The sequence below is a fragment of the Dermacentor andersoni genome, chromosome 2 (genome assembly GCF_023375885.2).
Source record: "Dermacentor andersoni chromosome 2, qqDerAnde1_hic_scaffold, whole genome shotgun sequence".
In the NCBI taxonomy this organism is placed as follows: Eukaryota; Metazoa; Arthropoda; class Arachnida; order Ixodida; family Ixodidae; genus Dermacentor; species Dermacentor andersoni.
The window spans coordinates 202,102,652-202,126,062 of record NC_092815.1 but is presented as its reverse complement, the minus strand read 5'-3'; the positions used below and the strand labels follow the sequence as shown (position 1 = coordinate 202,126,062).

The window sequence follows — 23,411 nt, the reverse complement described above, 5'->3', positions numbered from 1 at the left end:
AAAAGAAAGAGCATACTCGAGGGCGCATTCCATAACGAAAATTTATTAGTAGCTGGCATGGTCACTGGACTACTCGTCTTCGCTTGTGCCATCATCCTCACTAGTGCTGCCATCGTCATCGCTGCTACTGTCCCACAGCGCGTTGTCATCCAGCGAAATTCCAAATTTGGCAAACGACTGCACTATGACATCTTGTGGAACAGCAGCCCACGCCGAATGCACCCAGCTACACGCAGCCATCAGGGAGGCTCTTTTGACAGGTCCAGTTGGCATAAGTTCGCAGTCTTCTGCCACGAGCCACTCATACTCACGGCGGAGCAGGTCCTTAAAAGGTGAAGATCTGGGCTTGTTTCAAGACCATGTCGCACTTCACTGGCAGAGACCGATCATGCGTTTCAGGGACGTACCCCGCAAGCTTGGCCTAGCTCCGGAAATTGAAAGTGAAAATTTTGCTTCGCTGCACTCCCCGCTCTCACACCACCTGTTCAGAAACATCGAACTTGCACCCCGCTGCGCATTTTTTGGCGTAAAGGATGGCAGCCTTCTTGAACGCTGCTGTGAAGAGGGCCGAATGCTTAGTGGGCCTGGAGCACTCATGACGACTGAGCTACAGGGAAATAGAAACACGTGAGCGGCGTCTGCTCTTCCATAGAGTATTGATACTCCCTGCAAGCACCGCCGTTCTGGGGGTGCCACTGTGAATGGAACAGCGGCACTTCCATAGACTATCGACACCCCCCATAAGTGTTGCGTGCACTCTAAAACTCTAAAAAATGTTGAAAAACCCTTCCAAAAAGCGAACATACGCACAGGATAGCGAAAACTACGGGTAAGGCCATAGGGCAAATTTAAGATTGTAACTACGTTGTAGCTCCCCTGATATCTCGTTGGCCTCGCTTTTTTGGTGGTGCCATGTTTTGGTTTCGATTGTAAGTCAACCCCCCCCCACTTCAGATTTTCAAATTTAGAAAGACAGGTCGACTTACAATCGTGTAAATACGGTAATATATCTCCACATTACGATTGCATAGGCACCGCCATAATTATTTATAAATACAACCAAACTCCGGAAGCAATCATGTGCACTGCAAACACGTCATGGTCGCCATCTTGTTTGTTGGTCTCCCGTTTGAAGTGGTGCGTACCGTATTTACTCAAATCTTGGCCGGCCTTGATTCTAAGCCGATCCCCAAAAGTCTGAAGCCAGAATAAAAAAGAAAAACTTACCTCTAATGTAGGCCAAACAAAAAAGTGAGGACAGCGTTCATAAAGGGAAGACAGCATTTATTCAATATGAACATACCGAGCTCATTCTACATCGCTATCTTCCTTATTGCTGTCATCTCCGAAGTGTAGTTGTCCCATGTGTTCGGCACGCGAGCGAATGGCACAGGTGAGGTGTTCCACTTCGGGGCTCCAGCGTGAAGCGTCGTTGACCGCGGACACTCGGAAGCCAAAACTGCCACAGGCTGTAGCTGCCACTCTCATTGCTGGGCCGGTGGGCTTGGTTGGGCGTTGCAGTGGTGTGCGGAGATGAATAGGTGAAGGCCAAATCAGCTGCTGCTTGTGCAATACACGGCAGTGGCGCGTAGCGCACGTGATGCCAAGCGCGTTCCATGATAGGGCGGCCGCTATCGCCATTTCTTGCAGGTTTGCAAAGCTCATGCTGGCTGTTAGGTCTTGGAATGTCAGATGCATTTGTCTCCGCACGCGTTCCACCTTTTCGGCACCTGAAACAGGCTCCGCTATACGGTCATAGTATTCGGCAATGATGTGTATGAACTGCTTGAGGTTTTCTGCCGGATGCTGAGTGCATTGATCTAGCTCTGCTTTTAGTTTAAACTTGTAGTCAACGGTGGTAAACTCCACCGTAAATTCGGACGCGAAGGACTGCCAGTCGTTGTGCGCCCCCTGAGAAGCGCCACCATTGTTTGGCTGACCCTTCCAACGCTGCTGGAAGCAACTGCAAACAGCGGTCAGGGAAGATACCCGCAATACCGCAATACTCCGAGTACTTCTCCAGAAAGTCTTGCGGCGAGTGTCGGTCCTGGTGGTCACTGAAGTTCGGCAGTGGGACGGGCGCATCTTTGATGTGCCATGCCAGTTGTCTCGTCAGGCCTAATTGTGTCGTTGAGCAGTGTGGTGTACAGAATTTGAGCTATATCAGCCGCGAGTCTCTCCCTTTCCATTGTGGCTACAGAGGTCGAAGCCAACAGTCCTTGGACGATCGAAGAAGGCAGGAGAGGCTGCGCAACTGGCTGGGTGGCACTAGACGATTCTTGGTCCTCCACGTTAGGTCCGGTCGAACGAGCCCCCACTTGTCAAGTAAATTTCTTATTTCGAGAAATCCTCGGCGCACGTGCACACATGAAGTCTGCGTTCCGTCCCGCTGCACCGCACGCGGCTTGCTCCGCCGATTACTTCACTCACTCACTTCATTGTCGCGCGCTCCCAGCATGCCGACCGTGCACACACGCCTTCCATGTTCTCCCTCACAGCCACACACCGTTGCCTACCGTCTCGTGCCTGCGACTCTACGCCACCTGGCATCGGCCCGGTACCCTCATAAACTACACCGAGTTCACGAGCGTTCACTGAGCGTTTATAAATATGTAACTGTGCACGCTGTGAAGTTGCTAAATGAGGGCATTCTAGCAGCGGCCGCACAGAGCCGATAGCAAAAAAGAAAAAAAATACACACACGCACTTCGCGTTTCACTCAGCCGGCTCGCGCAAGCTCAGAGATTGTTTGTTTCGCTAGCTCAAACATACATTTGCATCCTTTTCGAGATTATTCATATGAGTCAGTAATGACAAAAACGGAGAGATAAACTACATATGCCAATACATACTTGTCGCAAAGTGCTGCCATAGATGCCCTTGCACATCTTGCCGCTTCACGGTCCTAATCCAGGCTTCACAGCGCTGTCGATTGTGTTTTACCGACGGAAATCGGAAAAAAACGCATTTTGCTGCTTGGATGGATGGTGACGGGAGGTGCAGCCGTAAGCAACACAAGACATTGGCATCCCGCCAAATTTCAATGGCAATAATGTTTGAAAGGCGTTCCATGGGCGCAGCAACGAGAATGGCGAGGCTGACAACTGAGTGAAATAACTTTATTGGAGTGTCCAGGAACTCGTCGCGCACCGGCTAGTCCCACGTCGGGACCGGCAGTTCTAGCCCACTGGCCTGGTCGCGAGCACGCCGGACAGCCAGGATTTGCTCGTCTGGAGCGGGGCTATGCAAGAGCTAGTCCCACTTCTCTTTCCTGAATTTGGTTTATCTCAACCCACACTCCCAGAGCATGTGTGCTAGAATGGAGGCCCGCCCACAGGACGTGCAGGCGTCGTCACAATATACGTCGGGATAAACTTCGTGTAGAATGGCCGGACACGAATATGTACCGTGCCCATTCGGGCACGGCACACAGCCCATGGACACAGCTTGTGCCCTATTCAACTGACAAGTGCAGCGCCTGCCACGGCCAGACTCTACTCATTTGGAGGAGAGAGTTGAGTCTGGCCGTGCACCCTGTGCGCCTGGCTAAATTGCTTTGGTCCTTTGCCGCTAGGGCGCTGAGCATGCGCAGTTCGGCTTCGCAAAAGGCGGATTGACTGCAACAGCATTCTTTAAGGGGGGAGGCTACACTTGAAATACTACTTTTTTATTTGTGGACAGTCTAAACGAAATTTTCACACTTTGTGTCTTTTAATATGCAGATTCTAAAAATATTATTAATTTTGCCATAGGATAAGTAGTTTCTGATATACTCTAAAATCATTGTATAAGCTGGGTCCTTTGTTTGGTGGAAAATTAGCATCTAAACAGAGAACCTTAACAGAATAATTTCAGTATAAAGACTATCTAGAATGTCCAGGGAGTGCCATAAGGTATTACTGTGTTTACTCGCATAATGATCGCACTCGCGTAATGATCGCACCCCTGAATTTTGTCGTCAAAATTCGATTTTATTTATTTCCCGCGTAATGATCGCACCCTGAACTTGCCGCAGCGATATGTCGTGTGCCAAGTCTAGCTAATAATGATTGATAATGATTGCGCTTACCATCTGTTGAATGCTACGCGAACGACTATTCAAGACGAACCAGGCGGTCTGCACGCACCAAACACTCTTAAGTAGATGCCTCATCTCATTACTTTCATCACTTTCCGCACTTCCATGGCAAAAAGAGGCACAACCAAACTTTCCTTTATTATGTGTAGGCTTTATAATGGTTGTGGTCAATAACAAAAAAGGCGCCTTTCGATTCTTCTCATTTGCACTCGTGGTCAAGCAACAAATCGCGAGTGGCAACGATAGATAGTAGCCACGTTTACACTGATACATTAAAAGTGTACCTTACTCATACACCAACGCTTGTAACACAGCTAAGATATTTACCCACCCTTAGCGCAAATGTGCGGTATTAGAATAGTAGTGAAGACAGATGCCGCAGCTTCCGCAGCATGCCCGCCATGTGTTTCTATGTCACTGGCAGCTAAGCGCACCCATCTGTTTCTGCCCCCTCAAAGTGGACATGGCTACGTTATTGCCGCAAACTTACCGATATTAACGATATTATTCATTACTGATACGGAAAAAACTGTTTCAATGCATGTAATGTACTCACGAAAAGAAAAAAGAAATCGCGTTCGGCGCTTTCGGCTTGCTCAGCCGGCCGCCATTTTTGTTTTGGTGTCCTGCACCCGCATCCCGCAGCAAACGGGGGAAGAAAAAAAATATTTTTTTTTCGCGGGAAATTTAACCCGCGTAATGATCGCACCCCTGAATTTGCGTCAATTTTTTCTGACAAAAAAGTGCGATCATTATGCGAGTAAATACAGTAATCAATGTTCTAGGCTAATCTGAGCAAGAGTTAGAGCTCATCAAAGTTGTGAGAAAAAAATGCCATCTTGACATGACAAGCATGTGACTCACTTCAAAAGCTTTTTGAGAAGAGTACTGCTTTGAAAAGGTGCATATTGCTTACTGCATACATTTCTCTTTCTGGCAAAAAAAAAAATTATGTTGATAGCTGAAATAGGACAGAACCTATTTTACCTCCAAAATTGGAAGTCTGTCAGAATTGTTGTTTTGAGAAATCAAGGAAAAACATTCTGCAACATCTTTATTGAGAACATACCAATAAAATCTCGAGGAAATTCACCAGGGGCATAAACTGGATGCATCTGATCTTTATGCCTCTTTTTGGCCAGCTTCTTGCACTGAAAGAGGCTTCTCGCTTCTTGCTGGAGTTAGCACTTCGATGGCCGTCTTTCTCCTTTGCTCGCTGAGATGCAGTGCCAGGAATATTCATGCGTAGCTGCCGTAGAATTGCGGTGGACACAAGCAGGTTCCCAGTGTTGAAGTGTAGGACAGCTTCCTCAACAGCAGCTTGCACGGCAAAGAGAGATGCAGGCTGTTCCTTTGAGACACTCCAAATCACTGAGTGAAGGCTCTCATTCAAATTCTGTGTCTTGCCTCGCTGGTATCTCTGGAGCAGGGTTTTTTCAGATTGCCGTGTATATACAGGCAGCATTGCTTCTGCCACATGTTCTGGCAAGTTGTAGTGGTGCCTAGGTTCAGGCTCTCCCTTTGCTGAGAGCCCGTACTCCTTGGCGGGGTCCTTGAAAGCATCACCACTTTCTAGCCGCACCTGGACACAGCACGAGTCCAAGGAACTCTTGTACGACGGATAAATCCACGACTGCAAATTCGCTTCCGCTGTCGTTGACGTCCTCTTTCGTGTCGACACCCAGCAGCTTGAACTTTCGTTTCATTGCAGACTGCGACGCCAGGCACGTTTTCCGGCGCTCGCTGCGCACTCGCTACTTTCTTCAGTCGCGAAGGAAACGGTACCTGCATGATGTGTGCCAATACACATGGCGTGGGCGGATAAAGTGTTGACGCCAGACGTGCCGGTTTGCAGCTCGGAACTCGATCCGGTAGAATGTCCAGGCAGACCAGCAACCGGCAACTCCGCGAGTATGACAGGCCTAGCCGCCTTCCGTCGCGCATTCCACAGCCGCTTGACGCGTAGTAGCCTTGAGACGACGATCTTTTCCAGCCATCCGGGCAGCGAAATGAACACCTTATCAAACGTCGTCGCGAAGCAAGCGGCTGAACAAACGTAGACAACATAGACAGCGGCGCTGAAACCAGAGATAAACAAACGTAATGAAACGCGAGAGCGATCGAGCGCACGCCAAAGAGCGCCGGACCAATAGGTTCGAGGCGCGCGGGGGGTGTGCGCGCTTTGGCCAATCGGCGGCACGGACGCATCCTTCAGAAATGACGCGATCGTCGGTTTCCCTTCACCAACGCCATTTTGAACTGGCGCAAAATACGCACAAAGAAAGCAGCTTCAAAAAAAGTGCAAGATGGTGGCCATCGGCCACCGCGTTCGCTAGTGGTGACGGCGCGAAGTTTGAACATTTTTTACCAAATATTGGCCGATTTCGCGTTCACCCCGGCCCCTTTAATCACGATTTTTTATTATTTTTCGATTACATTTAGCTTCTAGATTTCGCGGAGGGATTCTTGAATGTATAAACATAGCGAAAATGCACTTTTCCGAAAATCGACTTTTTTGTGATTTGTTGCCGTTTCAAGACCCGCGTCCCCCCTTAATGATGGCGTCGATTCTCGAGACGTTGCAGAAAACAAGCAAATTGAAAGCGTCGTCGGTGATGCCTTTTAGAACATGTGACACTTTATCTGATTCAGACATAGCATCGTCAGCTTTGCGGCATAGAGCCAAGACGTCAAAGGTGTATGAAACGTACGGCTCTGCAGATGTCTGAGCACGAGACGCAAGAGCCTTTCTTGCGGCAACCTTGCGGCCAATGGGGTCGCCGAACAGTTCCCGTAGCTTTTCTTTGAAAATGTCCCAACTGCTTATCTCGTCGTCATGCGTCTGGTACCACACACATGGGGTGCCGCCAAGATAAAAGATGACATTGGCGAGCATAATGGTTGGGTCCCAACTGTTATTAGCGCTGGCATGTTCATATAGCTTGATCCATTCGTCAACGTCCTGTCCCTCCAGGCCAGAGAACACACCAGGGTTGCGATGTTAGGCAACCGTGACGATTGGAGCAGTCGGACCAGCCGAAGTCGTTGCAGAGGTGGGCACGTCACCGGGAGGCATGGTGACAAGCTCGGTGTGCCGACCACTTCGGAGTTCCGTAGTGAGGACGGGGATCGCTGACCTCCACCAGAATGTTACGTGTAGAAAGACACAGACGAAAGAGGCTATTTACAGGCTATTTACACTGGACTGTAGCCAGAACGCCAGGCTGACATTCACTTGCACCAAGGGCACAGACCCACTTCGTCGTCGTTCTCGCGGCGGCTCGTCCCTTGAGCATCGCTGGATGAATATTAATGAATAAATCAAGCTGTACATTTGTCTACATTTGTCTCAGTGTAAAATGTTTGTTATTGGGAAAAATTAAAGATTGTGTCATTCGCCAATTACAGCTGCTCCCCATTTCACGCACAGCAAGATTGTTCACGAGGAATGGGTTGCACATTTGGTTGACGTGGCATCACCGATGATCACGCACGAGATGAATATCTTTAATTGAAAAAAATGTCAGTTAATGCCGTTTGCCAATTAACGCTGCTCTGCTTTTCCTACACAGCAAGATTGTTCACAAGGAACAGGGTGCACGTTTGGACGTCACTCATGCGGAGCGAATTTCACGCTGATGCGTGAGCCTGTTCCATGTAGACACATGTGGTATTTAAGCTCCCTACTTAGCTTTGGCTATTTATCTAAACAATTTGTGCATATTTCTTTTCCTGCAGAAAGCGAATAAAATATGAAAGAACGAATGAATGAATATTTTTTTGCGAGGAGCTGTGCAAACGGGCTCTCAGTTCACACAGAACAGAAGTAATTGAAGTTCTCCAAGAGAGGCTTTTGTACTGTGCTAGACGTCATTCAGTGAATGATTGCTGTGGAAGAAACATACGTGGTGTAAGATTACTTGTGGCCCAATCTGACCAGCTCATGTGACTTGCAGGTGGAGCTTAGCTGCCCAAAGGAGCAGGCGTGGCGGGTAAATCTCTACCGTGGCTACATCGCCATCTGTCACCCCGAGGAGCAGCACCTGTCACTCGTAGAGCGTGTTGTCGAGGTCATCACGGGGCAGTGCATCCGCGAGTGGCGCCGGCTTCCCCACGTCGTGTCCCACGTGCACATTCCTTTGCTGCAGGTAAGTTCGTAAAATTGTAAGGGTTAACAGGCAATCAGAAGTAACGAATCTCAATGAGAAAAAAAATACCATTTTGTTTGAATTAGACATTTAGCAACTAAAGATACGGTACGAAGCAAAGCCTGTCATGGTTTCCCGTCCACTCCGCCCCCACAGTGAGAAAATGGTGTGGCCTCAAGTGCACTGTCTTCCCGCGCATTCTAGTGTTAGAGGTTGCGTAATCTTGAGTCTTGGTGACACATTGAAGTGAGAGGCAGACGAAGCATTCACTCCCCATTGCCAGCGCTTTTCACGATAGCATCGTCCCACTGTGGGTGACACTATCAGTCGCAGGGGTGGAGTGGATGCGAAAGAGTGGCTGGCTTTATTTCCTATATCCGATGTGGAGATGTTGTCGACATGGCATGAAACCATATATTTCGTCACCGACTCCCAAATTTAATAAAATGGATTGTTTTTCTTATTAAAATTTACTTTTTCCAATTGCCCAATTAACCAGAAAATATTACGGCCCCTGTCGTGTAAAAAAAGTCCATCGGCGACTGTACTTACTTGCATAAATGGTCTAATTTTAATATAATGAAATTTCATTATAACGAAGCAAATTGCCAATTTTACTGACTTTGTTGTATGAATGCCTAACTTTATATGTTATCTTTTTTTGTTCTTGTAGCTCTAACGCAAGATTTGATACTGTTAAGTTGTATTGTCGTTATGACCAAGATATTGTTATACAGTAAAACCTCGTTAATTAGCAACTGATTAATCCGAAATTTTGGATAATTGAAGTAGCCGCCGCGGTCCGTACAGCATTGCATTGAAAGCGATATGTAATGAATCCCATTACCGTATTTACTCAATTCTAACGCGCCCTCGATTGTAATGCTTACCCATTTTCCGAGACATAAAACAAGAAAAGTTCTTTACAGTACCATGCACGTCATTCTTTCATACAGAAGTACAACTTTCTCATTTGGAAAAAACAATGATTTGCTCCGATTGCACTAAAGTTGCGATAAATAAAGTCACAGTTTTGCCCAAAAGCAAAGCATCAATTATGAAAGCAAATTAGTAGACAGCTATACGTAATGTAAATGTAGTTTTACCGGCCATATAAACTTTTAAACATTCCCTTACTAACGAAATTAACAAGCATAGTGTTACGCGCACACAAGCAACCATGAATCTGTCTCACTCAATGACCGCGGAAACTTTTTATCAGACTGCTGGAGGGGAGAAAGTGCAGTAGCAGGAGTGAGGGAATTAACCTTTGTGCAGCCTCTTGCTTCAAAGCGAACAGGGCAGTGCGCCTAGATGCGTGGACTCTTGTCTCCGTCGCTGATCGCTTTCAAGATAGAGGCCACGCGGCCGCGCTGTATGCAGCAGCCGCCGGTGTAGAATACCTCTCCTGTTTGTGCCAGTCCCGCACACAAGTTTCGGGAACTCTGAACACCCGTGACGCGACTTGATTTTCGTCTGTCTCCGCACACGGGATCGCTTGCCTTTTAATTGCTACATCGTGATGAACTCAGCATGTCTTTGGTGTTGGCACTTCCATGCTGATAGAGCAAACCCAGAAAACAGGAAGACAGACTGTGCACTAACCTAAGCCAAAGGAGGCATTGCTTAAGCACAAGTACCACAGCACATGGAAGAAGCTATTGGCGGCGAGGAGTTACGGAGTCGCCATCTATCGGAAGCGCCTCGCTGGCGTATTATGAGGGATCACGTGGCGCGTTCCTCATAGGTTTTGCTGTCAGCGCTCACTGAAAACACCACGCACGAGCTCTCCCGGACATTTCTGTACGGACTTTCGAAACGAGAGAAGTTTTTTATTGTCTAAATAATAATCTTGGGCAAACTGAAAGCACAGAATCGTTTACAGACGCTATCTCTTAACGATTACGTACAGTGAACGCCACTGTGCGCGGTCGCCGCGATGGAGTCTCCCGAACCGGCTTCTTGCGTGAAAGGTAGGTAAACGCTGAGAGCAAACTATGTGAAATACGTTCTTATAGTGTTTGTATAACTAAATGGAGTGTAATAGAATGAAGCCTCAATGCAGCGGTCACACAGATTTGCAGCGACCGACTGCGCATCTGCATGCTTGTCCGCGCAGTTTCGCTTTCGCCGCGTGCGCGTTTTCGCACCGTGTCATGAGCTTTAGGCTGCAGAATATGAGCATTTGACAGTATACAAGCAACCATTGTTGCGTGGGCGCTATCAGAGCTGTTCAAAAATAATTTCGTTGTAGAGACTTTGACGCCTTCGGGGACTGTGATGTGCCGTCGCGACGATTCAATCTTTTCTTTTTCTTCTAAATTCTTGGACGTTTCAACATTATTTCTCGAGTTCCGTCGCACTGTATGTTTATCGGTGTTCTCAGCGTCCGATTTCGCTCTGCCGCTTTTTTGTAATCCAGTGCATTAGTTTGTAACACAAACATGACCATACGTCATGCTTTCTTTTTTAATGTGCTTCTTACCGCTCCCTTTCCACTCCAGTGAACTTGCCAGTATCTATAGCATCAACAAGTTCATAGACCAAACCGTCATGACATTAGTCGGGCAGCGGACTCGAGCGAGCGTCTCAATGCGCGTTTTCCGAACATCGCAGACCCGGCGCCGTAGCAGAAATCTTCCTCGCGTCTGTGCTTGCTGCATACCCGAGTTGTAGCCGACGACTGTTTGTCGGTTTTATGTTTCGCGAGCCAAGCTTCACGCAGTTTCTTGTCCTGCGGCTACGTGTGAATAAGGACGACTGTTTGTCGGTTTTATGTTTCGCGAGCCAAGCTTCACGCAGCTTCTTGTCCTGCAGCTACGTGTGAATAAGGCTGACATGGGGCTCCGTTGCGTACGTCCGGCACTGCGGCACCGAGCAGTAGTCTACCATGTTGCGCGCCTTCAAAGGCAGCCACTACCTACTGTAGTGCTTTCAAGCATTGTAAAGGAGACACTTTAAGCGGGAAAGTCTCGCCACTAAATTAGGACCGCAGCGTACGAGGGAATTTAAGCTCTCATTTTCAGCTCGCTTCGGCGCTCCCGAAGCAGCCGACGCAGCCGCTATGTCCACGTGATCCCTAATAGGACGTCACGCCGACGGTGGCGCCAGCTTTTCCAGTGGTGGAGCTCGAGGCCAATAGCAGCTAGGCTCGAAGTGCCTATGAGGCTCTATTTTGAAATGCCGATGGCGATATGGTAACGCAGATTTAGGGTCATACTCAATTCTAATGCGCATGCAATTTTTGAACCCGTTTTATCAGAAAAAAAGTTCGCGTTAGACGGACGGAAATCGGGCCCCATTACAGGCGTTCGGAATTCCTGAAACTTGCGTGCGGGACTGGCGCAAACAGAAGGAGAATATTTTCGCCAGCAAAGCAACAAAGAAGGGTTTCAGTGGACCTAAGCAGGGCCGCTTCGCCGAAATAGAAGAGCTGCTCTCAGAATACATGCAAGAGCAGCAAGCAGCACAGCGGCCTGTGACGACCGATCTGCTCAAAGTATGGGCGATGCAGTTAGCCCTACAGAAAGGGCTAATGTGGAGTGACTTCTAAGCAAGCAGGTGCTGGCTATCAAATTTTATGAAAAGAAAAGGCTTTTCTCTTCGAAGGCGGACAGGGATATGACAAAAATCGCCGGGAGAATATGAAGAGAAATTGCAGTTTTCAGCGGTACATTTTGAAGTTTCACCATAGACACGGCTACCACTTCGGACAGATTGGAAATGCCAAAATGCCTGCCACCACAACCGTCAAAAAGAAGGGGGCGAAGCAAGTGCGCGTTTTGTCTTCCAGCCACGAAAAAGCTAGTCACCGCAATGCTCTGTTGCGATACGGATGGGCACAAGCGGCCCCCCGTATCTTATCTATGGAAGATGCTCCCGAAAGGAATCGTATTTCTGAGTGGCGTGATTGTGCGCGCTAATGAAAAAGGCTGGACTATCATGGACTTGGTCGCTGACTGGATTGATAACATTTGGTGGAGGAGACTCGGCGGCAGTCTGGGTCTGCATGGGATGCTTGTGCTCGACGTGCTCAGGTGCCACCTTGACCAGCGCATCAAGGACAAGCTGGCTGCACGCAACGCCGACCTTGTCGTGGTACCTGGTGGCATGACATCGCAGCTCGAGCCGCTCTATGTTTGTTTGAACAAGCCAATTAATTTAGATAGAATTGGGGCACTCTACACTGAATAGCTTCGTAGTGGCTGCCACAAATTCATGCCCGCCAATAAAATGAAGCGTGCCTCGCTGCAGGACTTTGCTGGATGGGTGAAAGATGCATGGCGCACAATCCCGTCTGCCATGGTTAACAAGGCCTTTAAAAAGTGCGGGATTTCGAATGCCATAGGCGGCATGAAGGATGAAGTGCTTTGGTCGGTCGATAGCGATAAGAGTGATATCTATCGCCCCATGCAACTCGTACCAGCGCAGTGAAAATCTTGGCGGCAAGGTATGCCGCTTCCATTTGTGTTTTTATTCAGCACAACTTTAGTGTATTGGGAATAAATCAGTTTTTTCCAAATGAGAGAAAATAGTATTTCTATATGAAAGCACGAGGTTCCGCAATATTGTACTCTTTTATTTATTTATGCTTTTGTCATTGAAAACGAGTGCGCGTTACAATCTAGGTTTTCTTTCTTCCTTCTTTTTTTTTTTGGTCGCGGAAAACGGTTGTGTGTTTGAATAGAGTAAATACAGTAAATCTTGTATTCCGACCTCCTTTTCTTTTCATAGCTGCCAATTCTGTAGCAACAGAATAGTGCCAGAGTTACTCAAACACACAACAAATCATTAATTACATCTGCCAAATGAATGAAAATAAAAGTTTTGATAGGTTGCCAATATAAAGTGATTTAGTGTTGTTCTTTTGCGCCCCTTTATTAAGGCTACTCTGTGTGCATGTGCTCAGGCGGCCCAGCAGATCATGGAGCTGCAGGAGGCTGCACAGATCCACCAGACCTTGCAACCCACCGGTTCAGCCGCCGGGCGCAATGCCCCGACCAGCGTGTACGACATGCGGGCCATTGTCAAGACGTGGCGCAACCGCTTGGCCGTGCTGGCCGACGACCTCTCCCACTGGAGTGATATATTCACCTGGCGCCAGCATCACTACCAGGTCTCTTGGCTACTCTTTGTCTCTACACACCTGTTGTTAACAGTGCCAAGTTGTGCTTGAATGCAAAAACGAAGCTTGAATGCAAACGTAAAGCAATGCAATGAATGTTATCCTTGAATGCAAGAATGAAGGCTCCACACCTCCGCATGTCATGGCATGTGCCGATCGAAGACAAAGGAGCTGCTATAAATTTTCTTAGTCATCTGCTGCAGGCGCTTGAGTCTTTACATTGAATGGATGCCTGAGGACGTGAAGCCCCCCCCCCCCCCCTCCCCCCCCCTATTTTTTTGTTGATGGGGTCCCTTTTGCAGTTAACAGCCGATCCGAGATATATCAAACCTGGATACAGTCGACTTCCATTAATTCGATCCCGACAGGACTGACAAAACTGTTCTAATTATCCGGTCGGTCTAACTACACAGAAGACCGAAAAAAAAAGTTGAACGCACAGTTGGTTCACTTGGCTGTAATTGCCTTTAAAGTTAGTTTTATCACATAAGAGTCATGTCATTTGGTGAAGCATACCTAGCAGGAAAAGGTGCCACTGTTAAGGGACATAGCACGTGTTCCTTAACGCACATGTGCCATCTCCAATCACGATACCAGCACTCAAACGCCTAATAAGTTCACTGGCAGGCCTTCAGGTCTTTAGATTAATCTGTGCTCTGTTGTTGGCTCTAAACGTCCCCTCGACTTACTGAGTTTTGTCTTACCGTGTTCCTTTATGCTAGCTTTCCCAAAACATGGTTGATTTTTCTCCACTTAATGTTGCACGGTGCATGCATGCGCATATACAGTTAACAAATGGGTACTACGCCCTGTTAACGGTCTCTTGTACGAGGCACTCTTGGTGGGTGAAACGAGGGCTCAATTCAGTACAGAAACGTTGGAAACAGCTTTGAATGGCTGGCAGTATTCTTCTCTAGCATATAGGTGCTCGTACAGTAACCAGAGATAGCATGTGCACATGCACGAACGCATAATATGTCACATAACAATGGCGCCTTTCCAATCTTTTTATGCTTACCGCATAACACAACTGTATTGCAGCGAGGCTGACCAGTCAAGTTTGAGTTACTTGGTGAAGGCCAATGTTGAGATCGAAATAACGGAAGTTTAGGCCTGTAGAAATGTATAAGCGCCTGTCAGGACCTTGGGTTTGGAGTGGAGTCGAATTAACGAGTGTCTGCTATATATCTAATTATTGCCCATATCGAACAAGTGTACAACATCGCCTTGGAAATGCTATGCAAAAGTATAGCGCTGTACCACATGTGTGTGGAACTCCTGTTCACCGCTGCATTTGATATATCAAACACTGCACCAAAATGCCCCTGCTGGTGCACTTCTCCTAATGGGTTGAAATCATTCTCACCCCTTTGAAAATATTCAACACTACCAATATGGAATTGTTTTGGCCGATACTGCCAAGCAAGACATTCAATCTGAAGGGCAGGACATGCCATGGAGGAAAGATAAGCGGAGTACTTGTCACTGCAAGCACCCATTTGTTATCGACAAAAGCAAATAACCATCCTGCTCCAAGAACATGGAAGGCCTCACTGTCTGATATGCATTCCATAAAAAAGCGTGGATGACACTGAATCTTTTGTAGCTGTGCCGAACCATCAACCCTCAAATGACAGAGGAAGATAAAGTGGGGCACATCGTAAAAGGAATAGCGGAAGATGTGGACAACTTCCTCATTGGTAAAGAGAACTTTAACACTGTATCAGCACTGATACGGCACGGCCATACGTTCGAGGCGCTGAAGACTCGCCGAATTATACCAAAGTTTGGACGGCTGGCCAATGTAACGACTATAGCAAGTGTTGACACGAGTCCTCTGTACCCAGACCTTTCGTGCGCCATCCGCCAGATAGTCCACGACGAGCTCCAGCGGCATGATGAACAGGCACATTATGCGGCACCACGTTGCAGCTCCTCCATTTTCCGAAACACTCTTTGGGAACCCCCTTCGGCTACTTGGAAGCACTCGGCGAACGTCATGGATCGTAACGGCTCCAGAGACTAACCGTAGTACGGCACGACCGAACCACCATGCAATGATTCACCCCCTCAACGTTTTGATCCACGCCCACGCAACTTTCGTCCGCGAAGACTTGCCGCTACCTACGACTTTCAAGGGGAAGAGCGTTGTTACCCTCAACCGATGTCTTCGGCAGAATACTTCAATCCGCATTCTGAAGTTGGCCCTTTGCCAGTGTGTTACTTCTGCAGCATGCCTGGCCATATGGCTAGGTACTGTAGCCGGCGCCAAGCATGCCAGCGCTACAAGCGTCCGCCACAAGTGCCACACAGCTTGCTTCAACCAATTCCCCCTTCTAGCATCTCCTTTGAGGAAGTTGGTATAGATCTTCTGGGCCCTTTGCCGCGATCCTCCATGGCCAATCGTTGGGTTATCATTTGCGTAGATCACTTTACCCGCCATTGTGAGACCGCCACGTTGCCATCGGCCACAGCTACAGAAGTTTCTATCTTCTTTAGGCATAAAAGAGGTGAGGCGTGCGGACAGGACACAAGATCAGAGAAGTGGACAACACGAACACTTCTCTACTGTTGTGTCCTGACTGCACGCCTCACCTCTTTTTTGCATAATGAATCCTTACCAACTAGCTCAGCTTTCTGTCGTTCTATCTTTTTGCTGGCTCACGTTATGCTCCGACACGGACCTCCTAGCATAGTAGTCAGCGATCGTGGGTGACAGTCTACCGCAGACATAGTTGAAGAAACCCTTCGTCTGTGTTCATGTAGCTCCCGCCATTCTACGCCTTACCATCCGCAAACTAATGGTCTGGTCGAGCGCACTAACTACGCTTGCCAACATGCTGTCCAGGTACGTCGATTCAGCACACAAGAATTGGGACAGTATCTTGCCTTTCATTACCTATGCCTTCAATACCGCGAGACACGAGACTACTGGTCACTCACCATTTTTCCTTCTTTATGCTCGTCCGCCGCACTACACCCTTGACACCATATTTCCCTATTTCACTCATGACAACGAATCAAATAATGAGATCCTCTGTCGAGCAGAAGAAGCGCGACGCCTCGCTAGGCTAAGCACCCTGGCATCGCAGGACCGGTCCAAGATACACTATGACGGGCGTCACCGCCACGTTTACTTCGACCCTGGTGACCCTGTGTGGCTCTGGATACCGTTGCAGAAGCGTGGCTTGTGCCAGAAGTTTCTCGCCCACTACGTTGGCCCCTACGTTATTCTGGAGCGCCTCAGCGAAGGAAACTATCGCATTGCGCGTCTCACGAGCAGTGGACGACGCTCGGCCAAGGCTGAAGTGACACACGTCGTGCATCTGAGGCGTTACAGTCCACAAGATGACTGACTCGCCCGGCAGGCTTTGTCTGCCAGCGGGGAAATGTCACGAGCTCTGTCATGAACCACGGCTGCCGCGCAGACAACCAGGTGGGAGAAAGAAGAGAACAACATTAGCCAAGCTGCGTCGGGACCACTCTAGAAACACGCCTATCAACAAGATTAATCTGGTTTTGCGTTAAACACCTTGTGTGTAACAATACATTCAGTGAGGGTACTGGGCCGAAGCCAGGTGGCGTAGAGTCGCGGGCACGAGACAGTAGGCAACTGTATGTGGTGGGCAGGGAGAACATGGAAGGCGTGTGTGTGCGGTCGGCGTGCGGGAGTGCCGACAACGAACTAAGTGAATGAAGTAATCGGTGGAGCAAGCCACGTGTGGTGCGGTGGGATGGAACGCAGACTGCGTGTGTGTGCGTGTGCCGAGGATTTTCCGAAATAAAAAACATACTTGAGAAGTGGGGGCTCCTCAGACCGGACCTATTATGTAAGACCAAGAATCGTCTAGTGCCACCCAGCCAGTTGCGCAGCCTCTCCTGCCTTCTTCGCCGAGGATTTCCCGAAATAAAGAATGTATTTGACAATTCAATTTACAATCCGACATTATCATATTTATAGGTTGTGTGTATGTCGTACTTACAATTTTTTTTACAGATTTTAGCTTCAGAAATACAATTAGTTCAGTAACTTTCTTTCGCCATATGGAGGGCCTGGGTATGGGTGGTTCGAAAATTTCTTTGCCAAAACGACGCCCGATGCTGGATGCCGGACGCCAACGCCAGATTTTCTGTGACACGAGCCTTGAACGCTATCGCGTTAGAATGCTCTAGTGTGACAGCTTACCAGTGTAATTTTTATACTGGTGACTATGTAATTGCAATGTTCCAACATGCTAAAATAACTGGCAGGGTTCGCACGGGTCCTTGAAAACCTTGAAAACCCTTGAATTTGAAGATGTGATTTTCAAGGCCTTGAAAACCTGGAAATATTTAGTGGTGCCTGAAAAACCCTTGAATTCCGTGATGATAGTCATTGGCACCGTTCAGCGATTGCCCGTTGATCAACTCGCCACATTGAAAGCGAGGGTTGCCTCCTGATCCAAGCCAAGAAAATCCAGTCCGGTTGGGGTGTTCGTCCTCCATGCTGTTGTTTTTTTTTTTTTTTTGCTGCGGTCGCGCACTTCTTATAGTTGCCGTCCTCATACCGCTTGTTAATCGCATCCTGTTGGCTTATTCAGAGCACGTGTATTGCGGCACGCGCTGGACGTGGAGGTAATTGTGTGTGCGCGTACTGCCCGGGAAGTGCAATTTCCAGCGATCGTGGCTTAGCCATGATGAGTACAAAGACTGGATTGCATATCTGGAGGCGCTGAAGAAGGCGCAACTTGAAGAAGCAACGGAGTCAAAGAGGCGCCTTGTTGAGGAAGAAATTGATACCTTAAAGCGAAAGAAAGCAAGACTTGAAGCAACTGTTGCTGATCCGACAGCTTCAGCATACAACTTGGCTGAGAAAGCAGAAGAGACAGGCGACGTCGTGCACATTGTGAAGTCAAATTGCCTAAGGAAAAACGGCAAAAAGCACGACGGAAGAACTTCTAAACATCAAGCAAGAAATAATCACAAGGCTTCAGGAGCTTTCATGAACGCTTGTTACGACCTGTCTTAGTTTAGTATTAAACTAGTCTAGTCTGTAAGTGCGTCTTTTTCTTAGTGTTCAATAAATTTGTTGCAGCGTGTTTTAAAAAATTTGTTTTGCTATAAAGGGTACTACCGTAAAAACCGGACTATAGGTCGGACCGGAATATAGGTCGACCCCCCAACTAACCAATCCTAAAAATGAAAAAAATATTTTTCTATGGCAAAAGTACTGAAAGACACCCTTACCTTGAAACAAATGCGACTCAGCCGGTTGCACAATGGTGACAGTATTTATTTAAATGCTGCTCGCATGTGCACCTGGCTAAGTTTTTAACAGCATCGCGCGACCATCGACCCGCGTGCTTGTCAGCACCTTACTAACGGCGCTGAGCGGCGAAACAAACGAGATACGCCCATGTGTACACATCCGCTTACTTTCGCTATTTCACCTCTCCTTGCCGTGATAAGGTGCTGACAAACACGCGGGTCGATGGTCGCGCGATGCTGTTAAAAATTGGCCGGATGTGCAGTACACAGAAGGACACAAAGTGCGCAAGCGCTACTCCAAATCAGAGTCGTCCGAACTAGAGTCCGATGTCGAGTGCTTCTCGCTGCCCACGTCCCATAGAGCATCGTCCTCCGTGCCGTCAAGCGCGTTGCTTATGCAGCATTTTCTGAAAGATTTGTGCACCATCTCTTCGGGGAGAGATTTCCATGCCGACGACACCCAGCCACAAACAGTCGCAAGCGGTGGACGTCGCAGGCGGCCGGTGGGGGTAGTCGGGTTGTCGCCCAGCATCCATTCATTATAGAGTTCGCGCACTCTACCTTTAAACGGCTTATTTAGCACAACGTCTAGTGGCTGCAGCACAGATGTCAGTCCACCAGGGATGACCACGAGGTCCGTCTTGCCATCGCACAGGGCCCGCTTTACGTTGGCTGTGAGGTGGCCTCGAAATGAGTCCAGAACGAGCATGTTCGCTCGCTCAAAGAGAGCACCAGGTCGCCGCTTCCAGACGAGCCGGACCCACTCCAGCATCAACGATTCGTTCATAATACCGTTTTCATTAACCCGGACGATGACGTCGCGTGGGAATTCCTCTTTCGGCAATGTTTTTCTTTTAAAAATGATGAAAGGGGGCAGCTTCTTCCCATCAGCTGTACATGCGAGCATCACAGTGAACCGGAGTGCTCGTTGCCCGTTGTTAGAAGCTTGATTTGCTTGGCTCCTTTCTCGGAAACAGTCCGGCTTGAGGGCATATCGAACCACACTGGCGTTTCGTCGGCGATTCCTATCTGTCCTATCATGTAGTCGCGTTGCTGCCGAAGCGCAGTTACATATCGCTGAAACTCGATTAGCTTGTCCTCGAATTCTTCTGGCAGTTTCTGGCACACAGAAGTACGGCGCCGTAGTGCAAAGCCCTTCCTCTTCATGAAACGCCGCACCCAGGATGGCGAGCCCTTGAATTGCGCCCTCGTCAGTCCAGAGGCACGCGCGATCTCTACCGCTTTAAAACGGATGGATTCAGCAGTCACAGGCAGCGATCTTACACGAAGCTCCCGGACGAAATCCGCAACCTTGTTTTCCAGTTCTGGATACGCTGCAGTCCGCCCACGAAATGAAGTTTTCTTTTGGTTGCTGCAAGCAACCAAAAGCTGCTTTATCTTCCGCCAGTAGCGAATGCTTTTTTCCAACACTCCAAATTCGCGCTGTGCCGCCAGGTTGCCGTTAGCTTCCGCGTACTCGATCGCCTTTTTCTTGAAGGCGACAGTGAATTGCCGTCGGCTTCCGCTCATTTTTAAACAAAATGTGAAACAATGCAAACGCAAAATGACGGTGCTATACAATGTCGCCACGCCACGCCGCGCTGCTGCTGATGGCGATGGCAGCTGTTTACTTCATCCGCCCATTGTTGCAACACTTCCGTAGTTTTTCCGCCAATGTCCGGTATATAAGTCGAGGGTCGACTTTTCGCGATGGTTTTTTGAAAAAAAGTTCGAGCTATATTCCAGTTTTTACGGTAAATTGAGTATTGAAATGAGTCCTTGAAAAGAACTTTTGTGGGCCTTGAAAGTCCTTAAAAACCCTTGAATTTGTGCCTTCAAAGCTTGTACAAATCCTGTACTTGCTTATAAATGAATCTGCATATCATTATTCGTTATTCGATGCAAGGTTTCAAGCTAAGTATTCGATTCGTTTTCTATTCGCATGCCGCTCATAAGTACGGTAATCACTCATTGTGAGCTGGTGTTTGTGCTTTCCTCTTGGCTGTGCCAAGATTTAATGTTTTGGGCTGAAAACAATGTGTCTTCAACACATTCATTGTCCCCTAACACACTCGAAAGAGGTATAGCAGCTGTGGTCACGATTGGGGTAAGGCGTGTACATGCTGGTAAATGAACCTGAAGTTATTTATCAAGGGCCAATTTCTTGATCAAGATAACGAATGTTGTGATCTCTAGGATGTATGGATGTTGGCTGGGACCTTCAGTCGGTATCAAATTAGCCAAAAAATTAACTTCACTGGATGAATATTGAGTCCAGATATAGAATCAGCTTTTTGTTTTGCACACAGGGTCTGATAATCAGATGTTTATGCTATGAAGTCTACATCTGTGGAGCTAGTGCTATGAAGATTTCAAAATAAATTATCTTGTAAGAATTTCAAGATAATTTAAGAAACTAGGAATTTAAGAAATTAATTTGTAAGAATTAAGAATTATCTTGTAAAATTTGGTCAACTGTATTACAAACATTCATTAGGTACCAACTGACTCCTCATACTGCTATTACATACAGCCACCAAAAAAAGAAGCCGTTTATTATTTAAGGCTCAGGGCATTGTGTGCTTGAATTCACGGATTGTAAAGGGTCGGCAGGATTGCCTTCAGGAACTACTATCACTGTACTGGCAGGTTTTTTGACAGCGATGCCGTCGTCTCATGTTGCAGGCTATTGTGACCCACTTCGACAATGCTCCTCCGCCATTGGTGCCCGATTCGCACGGCAACCAGCACCAATCCATGCTCGGAGTGCACGCGTCAGCGCAATCCATCATCCACTACGGCAAGGTTGCACGCAAGCATGGCCTCATCAACGTCTGCCTGGACTCGCTCAGCCGGTATGCCATGCACGTTATGCACAGGGCATGCCTGTGCGTTTGCTGACACAAAGTTGTGCAAATTGTGGGCGTAAATGCATGTTCCAAGGACCCATTTGTGTATCCAAGAAAACACTGTGATGCCAGTAGCCAAGCATACGTTAACTACGGGTAAGCATGGGAAGCCTCAACCAAGTGGCAGTATTGAAGGTTGGGCAAGTTGGGGTTTGTTCTTTCTCTGCGTCTTTCGTCCTTCATGTCCCATGTTTTCACGTTTCTAGAATCAATGGGCAGCCAGTGTTTTAACGAGGTGCTTTCTTTTTTTCAAGGCAACACCTGGTTTGGGCATGCACAGCTTACGAAGACATGGATGAGGCATTCTTTGTTATACCCCTTTTTACTATAGTCGGATACAACTTAAGAAAAAAGGGGAGGCCCCGCCCACATGACCGAAGCGCAACGTCCGATTGCCTCCACGACTAAAATAATCCCACTCAAAAAATCTTGCTTCTGAAATGCGCAATTTTCTGTATAAATAAAGACTTTTGTATTTTGATGACTGGCTTAGTAGAGCTCTCATGTGCTACAGCACATGCCGGATCGTGACGGAAAAATAACCCCGTGCCTTCCACAACGCTGCCCGTCGTCTGCTCTTTAGCTTCATTGCAAGTGACAAAAGTAGAAAGAGCAGCTCTGCATGGCTTTTGCGCTTGTTTACATGTACACGGCACATTTACTACTCCTGTTCCGAGCTTCAAATGAATCAGTTGCTATTGAACAAGTACTTATATCAAACAATACATTTATCGCAACCATTACAAACTCAAGATGCTCGGTGTCAGCGAAAGCACAGTGTTCAAGGTGAGGAGGGAAGTCAAAGCTTCACATATTTCGAGTGGCAAACTGTCGACGCCCTCGCGAAAGTGCCCACGAAATGTGGAGAGAAACACACCCGGCACGAAGTATGACACATTGTGCGCGCCGAGGTCGTAGGCACAATTTTTATGCGAAGCATACTAGCCGCACAACCACGCTCTTCCTTGCTGCGCCGCGCGCGGCCGCATAGCTACCATATGACGTCATAACAGCTGCAAAAGCGGAGGCTCAACTCGTGCGCTCGCTTGCGGCCGCGTAGCTACATAGCCGGGTCTCAGCTCGTGCGCTCGCCTGCATGAGTTGTTTCTTCGTCTAGCCGAACCAAATATAGCCAAGCAACAGCAGTTCACCAGGCTAAACAGTGGTTCAACAACTAAAATAAAGGCTAGTATGCTTCGCATCCTGGGCTTAACCTTAGCTAAGCCACAGCCATTTTTTCACCGCAATGAGATACCGACGGTCGAGAAGGTCACTAACGAGTTCTCGAAGCATATATGGTGCTATGTTTGTGCCCTGGGATTTGCCTGACGGAAGGCCAGTGCTATGGTGTGTCGACCGTGGAGGCAGCATGCATTCAGAGGCAGCATGCCCTGCAGTCTAGAGGAGTTAGTGCTTTGAATGAGATTGGTTAATGAAAATGTGTAAAGACTTTGCAGAAAGGAAACTAGCAAAAACAAATGCTAATATAAAATAAAAGGACTGAAATAAGAGTAAGCGCAAACACGCATGGAAGCAGGCACATATTCACACACAAACGCGAAAACTAAAAGAAACTCAAATATAAAGAAATGTTGGAAATAAAAAAAAATTGACAAACGCAAGAAAACATACACACTTTACAAACAGACGCGGGTAGAGGTATTATAGGAGCGGGTTCACAAGCTGCTGTGTCTACCTTCCCGTATGTTCTTTTTTTTTTTTTTTACCTTTCTCGTAACACTGTCTTGGGAATTTTTAATTGCAACATATCACGAGAATCGAAAAGCAGTGCAAAGCTATGTTGTGGGAAACCATATCGAACGCTGGCAACACAACTTATGCGTGACTGTGCCACAGCACGCATTCTAACGCTTGCATGCGGGGTGAGCACTGATGGAAAGCAA

At 47.8% G+C, this 23,411-nt stretch overlaps 1 protein-coding gene across 7 annotated transcripts in view; it reads left to right on the top strand.

The window, feature by feature from the left end:
* Nipped-A (Transcription-associated protein Nipped-A) overlaps nt 1–23,411 on the top strand; it is a 361,163-nt gene that overhangs the window by 264,463 nt on the left and 73,289 nt on the right. For all 7 annotated transcript variants that reach the window (XM_055075904.1, XM_055075900.1, XM_055075899.1 and 4 more), the window contains 3 exons: nt 8,035–8,226; nt 13,136–13,342; nt 21,284–21,453. In XM_055075904.1, coding sequence (XP_054931879.1) covers nt 8,035–8,226; nt 13,136–13,342; nt 21,284–21,453 — 569 coding nt within the window. The remainder of the gene's footprint in view (nt 1–8,034; nt 8,227–13,135; nt 13,343–21,283; nt 21,454–23,411) is intronic.